The 7,885-nt window shown below is 57.5% G+C and overlaps 1 protein-coding gene across 1 annotated transcript; it reads right to left on the bottom strand.

The window, feature by feature from the left end:
• Positions 1-705: 705 nt before the first annotated feature.
• LOC128917649 (adenylate cyclase type 10-like) lies at positions 706-5,234 on the bottom strand (the record flags this gene model as incomplete). Its single annotated transcript, XM_054220997.1, has 7 exons — positions 706-887; positions 978-1,054; positions 1,646-1,767; positions 1,881-1,910; positions 4,652-4,683; positions 4,822-4,926; positions 5,213-5,234. Coding segments are annotated over 7 exons (570 nt in total), but the record flags the coding sequence as incomplete, so codon positions are not given.
• Between the last annotated feature and the right edge of the window lie 2,651 nt (positions 5,235-7,885).

Raw genomic sequence — 7,885 nt, 5'->3', positions numbered from 1 at the left:
GCACGCTTTCCCAGCCAAAGTTCAAGCTGACACGCTACGACAGCTTCAAGCGTAAAGAAGCCCAGCGGCCACGGTGGGACAGAAGAACATATCAAGAGTCCATCCCCAGAGGCCAAACCCAGAGAAACAGGAGAAGACACGTGAAAGAAGCCAGGGCGTGCTGTTGGCTGGGAGACAGCTTTACCACTTTGGCCAAGAACACCAAGCGTCTTTGAAAGGGGGACTTGTGTCCCTGAAGGGCTTGGGACGCCAAGCACCTGGCACCTTTGGCTCAAGTCTTCCCGCAGTCTCAAAGAGACGGCAGTGGTAACCTTCAAACCGTCCTCTAAAGGGAAGGTGAAATCCTGGCCCAGAAGAGCTGAGATTTCTGCAGGAAGACCTGAGGAAGAGTGTCCCGATGGTCCACGTTTCCCCATGGGGACCAGACTGGCCCAAAGCTTCCTGCTCGGAGCAGCTGGGACAGAAAACTCCTTGGGTCAGCATTCCCAGGGCACGTGGTGGAGCAAGCACAGCACGGAAAGCACAGCCCAAAGCCCTTTAGACCCAGCCCACAAGGCCAGGTTGTGTCTACCAAGACAGACAAACCTTCCCCATCCCTGTGGTTTCACTCCTGCTCTCTCAGCAGCTGGAGACAGCAGGGGAGAGGGGCAAAAAGCCTGCCACGCCAGGGCTTCCGACCGTCTCAGAGGACACTCACCTCTCCTCGGTGACCCCCACGTATTGATAGACAGGGCCAGGCTGGCTGAGGCCTTTCATCTCTCTCTCCGGCAGCTCCTTGAAGTAGGAAGCGGGCAGCCGGGAGGCGGCGTAGGTCACTGCATCACAGGACACCAGCCCAGGGTAGTGCACCATCATCCGGGCAGCCAAGTTCACCTTCTGGCCAAGGACTGCCAGAGGGAGAGCACGCGTTAGAGAGAGAGAGCATGCGTCGGTGTGGCCCGTGCCGCCAGCCCCGCGGCACCCTTCCAGGCCAATACCTGTGTATTCGTGTCTCAGCGGGTGGCCAGTGACTCCGCAGAACATCGTCCCTCTGGTAACTGCCACAGACATTGTCCTGGCACACAGAGAAACAGCAGGGCTTGAGCAGCGCCCCAGGCGCAGTCCTGCCCGCCTGGCTTCATCCCTTCCCACACCTCCCCTCGGTGCCAGCCTGGGCCACCGGCTGTGCTGCCCTGCCAGCGTGGGTCTCGGGGACGTGGAGAGCTCAGGGGTGCAACATCTGCAGGTTGCAAGGGACAAGGGGCAGGGGCAGAGCACGGGCAGGGCCACAGCCCTCTTGTGAGCAAAGAGAGAGGGAAGAAGGCGCCCGCCATGTCACCGCCTGGCGATGACAGCCACTTGGGATCAGGTGGCTGGGCCCCATCCCCGTTCATGGGGCAGTGGCCCAGAAGGGCCTGCCTCTGGCCGCAGCGGCCTCTGGCCCTCACGAGGGCTCTTTCCAGCACGGTGGCCAGCAGAGTGTGCTTGGAGGGACTCCGTCTGGCTGCCGTGGGCTGAGCCCAGGGGTTGCCTGCACCTCGCAGGGCACTGCCTCCTTCCTGCCAGGGACAAGGGAGAGCAAGCTAGAAGGCACATCTCTTTCTGGGAAGCCCCCTTGCGCCGTCCCAGGCAGCATGCACCCCGCCGACCCCCGCCACACACTCACTCTGTTTCCTTGAGCATGGTGGAGCACGAGTTGAAGATCTCCAGAGCACTCTGCAGGGCGTGAAGGCTCTCGCAGGGCAGCTTGTTTCCAGGGAGTCCCAGCACGCAGAGGAACGTGCAGCCCTGCCCAGGACAGATGTGGAACATGTTGCTACAGCGCCTAAGAGGGAGTCTCTCCCTCGCGCTCACTGCCCACCCTCTGGCGCTGGGGGAGGCCACCGTTCCCCCCCACTCACTTTATCACACAGGAGGACTTTGTTGATGTGGCCCTTGTGAGGAGAGAGGATTTCTAGCATCACCCTGCTGGCCTCCTTGAGGACGGTGCTGAGATGCTCCGAGCTGGTACCTGCAGCAAGCTGCAGCTGGACAAAGATGCAGGTGACTGGCCGTAGCTCAGAGAGGAGATCCATGGGCAGTCCTGCATCGAGCTGGAAGACAAGAGCACGACGGCTTCACCAGCCTGCTCTCCCGGGCTCTTACTGCCCACACCAGTACCGAGGGAGAGCAGGCGTGCTGGCGATAGCGGGTAATAGCAGAGGAAGGGATAAATCCTCCTCTCAGTGCAAAAGGGCGGGCAGGCCGCCCAGCCTGCGGCAGGCAGACGCCGAGTCATAACACAAATGACAAAGGAGAGAAGGCTGCTCCGCTAACACGCCATCTGGGGACCGGTACGGACATGAGGGGAGACCCTCAGGGATGCTCCAGGGACTTCAGGGGAATCTCCCCTTTATCCCACCATCGTGTCCGCGGCACACCCAGAACCATAGCCACGGAAAAGACAGAGGGACAGGAGTCCTCCTCCTGCCACCCATGTCTCTCTGAGGACAACGCAGACAATGGTGCGGCACCGGTGCCCCCGGGCTCAGTTTCCCTGCGTTGTCATCGCAGGGCGCATTTTCTTTGATTGGTCTGTTCCCGTAAGAGCTCCATCTCTGCAAGGCACCACTTCTTCTGCCCTCCGAAAATGCAGCCCCCAGCAGCGGTGGCCTTGCCGTACCTTCCCGAGAGCAGCGACTGGTATGTACTTCCTAAGCACATCCTCGGCGTTCAGGTCACTGGGCAAGAGAAGAGCAGGCCTCATGGCACCTGAGGAGAGAAAAGGCAGGTGGTCGCTGGGTGGACGGGACTACGAGCTGTTGCAAAGCAGGGCCTGGCCCTGGAACCGGGGGAGAAAGAGTCTTCTGCGCTTGCTCATGTTGCCACCTCCAGATGCTGAGGGCAGAGCTCTCCCCTGGAAGGAGGAGGCGGCAGCAGCCACCGCCCTGGGAGGCCCAACAGCCTGAGTGCTAACGGACAGAGGGAAGAGGGAGGAGGTGGTTCCTCTCTGGCCCCTGAAGCAGCAAAGCCCCACCTTTCGGGACAATCACAGAGCAAGGGGAAGTGGGCACTCACCTTCCCTTTTTGAGCGGTGTCTCACTGGGTCTTGTACGAGCTTGCGTAAGGCGTCTTGGCATTCGGACCAAGGCATCGGATCCATGCCCGTCACCTGAAGACACACAGAATGAAAGCACTGCCACTGGCCTCCCCAGGACTCCCAGGGGACAGAGCCTGCCCTCCACCGTCACTGCCCAGAGAAGGGGAGAAGTAGCCCACCTGGCTGGATGGGACAGCAGTGCTTCCTCAGAAGCACCGGAGCTGGACAGCCATTCTCCAAGCATGCCCATCTCCAAGCAACCACAGCTCCATGGCCCACAGAGGACATTGCTGCTGGGGCTCAAACCCTCCCAGCGCCTCCTGACCCCTCAAAGCAAGAAAGCCCAGCCCACGGTTACCCTTGAGATGGAAGGACAAGACCTTCCCCTGCCTGCCCGCTTTCCCACCTACAACTCTCTCCACATTCATCTCCTCAGCCTTCCGACACCTCCCTCCTTCATGGCCAGGCCCAGGCCCTCAGAATGGCTCTCGAGGCCGTCCCATCCACCTGCCTGCACAGCTCTTGTGCCTGCGAGATGCTTGGTCCTCAGCCGGTGCTGCTCACAGAGCTCCCAGCAGGTTGCCGAGAGGACAACTTCACCTGCACCCGCAACCTCTTCGGCGTCACGAACTTCAGCCAGGCACGGGCCAAAAATGCAGAAGTGTTGCCAGCTCTCATCTCCGAAAACCAGGAGGCTCATGGTCCCTGCAGAGACCCCTGGGGAGAAGGAGAAGCAGAACTGACACAGGAACATTTGGAACTCCACAGCCCCCAGCATCTCGGCTGCTCAGAAGCTCCTCTGAAGCCCAGCGGGGAGACGGGCATTACGGAGGGGTAGAGCATCCTCCCTCCTCCTGGGGGAGACGCTGACACGAGTCCCTAAAACAGGCGTCTAGAAATAGACGAACCGAGTTGACATTGAGAATGTGTTGAGTGCGCCAGGCGTCATCCCCAGCTGCCTGCCCCAGAAGCCCAGCAAACCAGAAGCACCCTGTGGCATGGCAGAGTGCCACACAGCTGCGTCTGGCACAGCGCCCGTACCTATCTTCAGTTGGATCTTCTGCCCCACATCTGTGTCACGCCTTCCGTACTTCTGGATCTGCCAGATACAGTGCAGCACCAGGCTGATGGTCCTGGCCACCTCCTGGGGTGGTGTTCTCCACAGCACCAGCACAGCATCTCCTGGGGAAAGGGAGGGAAGGTAAAGGCTCTGCCGAGACCTGACTCTCCCCGACCTACGGTCTGGTTCTGCAGAGACAGCAGAAACCAGCTGCCGTGCGGAGGAAGATGGGCTTGTGGGAGGCCATCGTCCTGGGGGACCATGTCCTGGGCACCGGGACACCTCTCCTATCCCGGGCCAGCCACAGCAGCAGACGGCTGGCAGCGGTGACACCCCCTGTCCCGAGCGCTCCTCCGCAGTTGCAGCACTGGAGAGAGGGCACTGCTGGAGGGGTGCGTGCGTGGCCAAAGAGCTGGCTCAAGGCGCTGCACAGAGCCTCTTGAGAAGGAGCGCAGAGCAAACGGCCGCCACAGGAGTTAAATGCTACAGCTCAGTGCCCAAGGTCATCGTCGTCCCAAGAACCTACCAGCAAACTTCAAGATGTCTCCTCCAAAAATCAGGAACTCTGTGGACAGAGGGAAGAAAAGGCAGAGTCATGTGGACACCTTCTTCCAGAAGCCACAGAGCAAGGCCCTCTGCCAGGCTGCCTCCACCCTCCACCATCACGGCCCGATGCCACACAGTCCTGCAGCACGGCTCCTACCCTCCAAAATGTCGCACAGGTACTCATTGAGCGTTTGCGCCAGCTCATCAGTGCCTCTGTCCACGCCGCTCCTCTGCACGAATTTCTCGGTCAACGCAGTGAAACCTGGAACAGGGACATCCAGAAATCAGGAAATGCCCATGTGGGCCAAAAGACCTGGCAGCTGTTTCCACGATGCCCGGCCCGAGAGCCTGTAGGGGACACCTTCCCGTGCCAGCTCCGCACTGGTGGCAGCCCTGATGGACCGCCCAAGGTCACCCATCCCGCTCTCTGTGGGCGTCCCAGCAGAAGACCTCAGCAGTGACAAGATGACCACTCTGAGGGGCTCCAAAGGGCCTGCTGTGTCCCCACATGGCTCATGTCCGTGGCTGCTCCTCCCTGCTCCCCCCACCTGAGATATCCGCAAAGAGCAGCACTCCGTGGACACTCTGAGTGGTGTCGTTGCTCCTGAGGGAGCTATCAGCAAGGAGCGAGGGGAGGAAAGCGACTGCTTTCTGTAGGTCCCCGTAGTGACGATTCCTCTCCCAGGCAGAAGCCATCGTCAGCGCCCTGTGGCACACGGGGTACCTCAGGAGAAGACGGCCGTGCCCAGCCGGGAGGAGGACGAGGACCTCACTGCACAGTGCAAGCTGCACACTGAGCCCGGGGCCTCTGTGCGGGGCGACTAGCCCTCCGCCTTCCCGGGGTGGTCACAGTCACCAGGCGGCGGCCTCCTCTGCAGGTCATCACTTGCCCGGCAACTCACCTCACGCATCACAATCGGCTCGCAGTGACATCTTCCGTCTGTCACCGCCATTACCCGGTGTCCTGCTGTGAGCGACACAGCACTAACTTCTCTTGTAATGCTGGGGAAAACTGCACTTCTAGAACTCTCTTGTCTGAATTTGGGAAAATATGTACTTCATAGCCAGCTAGCCTATGGGGGATTAGCGGTCTCGGTGCTTTTAAGCAAGTCATTAAACTGTCATTATTCTTATAATATCTCTGGTATTTTCTCCCAGAGGTATTAAATATTCCTTTGTGGTCACACATTAGGGCAAAAATAGGCCTTGTACCGGTGGTTTTTTAGCAAGAAGAAGCGTCCTAAGAACAGGATTCCAACACGCAACTCAAAATATGACTTTCTGGGTTAAAATTGCCCACGCTAACAAGCTGCGCCTCGCTCTAACGGCTTTATACCTGCTTCTGTATGAGGCGAAAATTCTTCTTATGGATGTAAAAAGCCTCTTTAAACAACTGCTCCTCCACCGGTGTCCAAATATCTGAGCCTAGGAATTAACCAGCGACACGCAAATTATTGGAATCGGCATCCCGCGCCTCCAAAAGCCCCAGAAAGGGATTAAAACTTCTCCTTTCCCCACCCCAAAAGAATATTTTTAAGACTCAATTCAATCGGAGCAAAAGGAATGCCGGGATCTGTTCTCCTCGTTTACCTGTGTAATGATAATCAGCCAGGGGATGGGATTCGGGTCTCCGAGGCGGCCCACCATGCAGCCTCTCTGCCGCCTCCTGCAAGATTTCATAGGGAAAAAAGACTTAAATTCCTCTTCCGGAGGAGACAAAAGGGAAATTCTCACTCCTCGTGGCGACGCAGCAGATGCTGAGGGGTGTTAAAGCCCTTCTTCGAAGAAGAGGGAGCAAAGCAGACCCGCTCGGGGCTCACCGAGGGCAGACCTTGGCTTTTAGCTAACATCCCTTCATTTGGGCGTAATTCTATTCTCCATCCCAAACCCTTAGTGATGCACCAGGAGAGGGCTCTGGAAGCTCAAGAGACGTTAACGCAGCGACAGGCATCACCCAAGAACCTCCTGCACCTTCAGCAAAGAGATTCCGGCCCGCGCAATAGAAAACTCGGAGCGACGCCCAGCTCAAACCAGTAACAAAGTCCGTTCTTAATTAGAAATTGCCGCTTCTTACCAGCACGTCGCCTTGAGCCTCGTGCAGGCAATGCAGAGCGAGCTCCAGGTTGACCCGTCCCCCTGGCCTGGTGTTGGCAGAAGCCAAATGGAGCAGGTTTGTAACTACAAATGCAACGAAAACCAAGAAAAAGTCAAGTTTTCCTCAAGAAAAGGGGCGATAGGAGAGGGAGGGAAAACAGGACGAGCGCAGCAGAGACCGGAGATGAGGAAAAGGCAGAGAAAAAAGTCCGATATCCCAAATAGCTCTACTTTAAAAGCTCAGAGAGAAAACTCCCCTCTCCCGAGGGCGCCGCAGATGAGGTGGGACAGCTCCAAACGCCCGTTTTTCATGGAAGACGCTGCCGAGAGCGTCGCCCGTTATTCTTTAGTCACTCTCCCACCAAAACCCAGCCATCTCCTTCCCTCGAACATGAAGGCGGGCAAGAAAAGGAGGGAGAGAAGCCCAAAAAGGTGGAATTTTCAACCCATCATATCCCTGGGTGGGGTGAAAGTGGAAGAGAAGCGTTAGAAAAACCTTTCTCCTGCGTCTCCGGGTTGGTTTCGATGTCGCCCCAGGGTTTCCAGACCAGCGACGCTCCCTCTTCCTCCTCTTCCAAACGGGCTGGGTCCTGGAGGTCGGGAAGCTCCGCTTGGAATTGGTTGCCGATGTTGACGTGCCCGAAAGGGTGAGGAAGAGGAAGTGAGGAAGGCGAGTGGGGAACAGCTGCGGCAGGACAGGGGGAACAGCTGCGGCAGGATAGACGCATGCGTACGTGAGGTGCTGTAATAAACACGGCCCGTATTTCCCAGGAAAGCACTAATTGCTCTCCTCTAACAACTTCTCCAGCAGCATCACGTTACCGCCACTTGAAAGGCTCCATCTCACTTCATTAAACATCCCAAGACTTGAGCTCCTGAAATGATTTCTCAGCCTTTGGCACCGGATTAATTAGTTAATGGTTTTCAGAGCGCCCCGGACACGAGCGCTTTTGAAGTGCTGTTATTGGCGAATCTAGAGCTGTCGACGCTAATAAAAAATGCACTTATTCCTCGCGTTACTCTACACTTCTCACTTTAGTATTAATAAAAACACCTGTTTTTATAACGCTTCTCTTGGAGGCCTTTGGTCCTCAAACGACTAAATAGCCGCACAAAAACAAGCACAA

Source organism: Rissa tridactyla, chromosome 14 (assembly GCF_028500815.1).
Source record: "Rissa tridactyla isolate bRisTri1 chromosome 14, bRisTri1.patW.cur.20221130, whole genome shotgun sequence".
Classification (NCBI taxonomy): domain Eukaryota; kingdom Metazoa; phylum Chordata; class Aves; order Charadriiformes; family Laridae; genus Rissa; species Rissa tridactyla.
The sequence above is the reverse complement of the archived record's forward strand: the minus strand, read 5'-3'. Positions and strand labels throughout refer to the sequence as shown.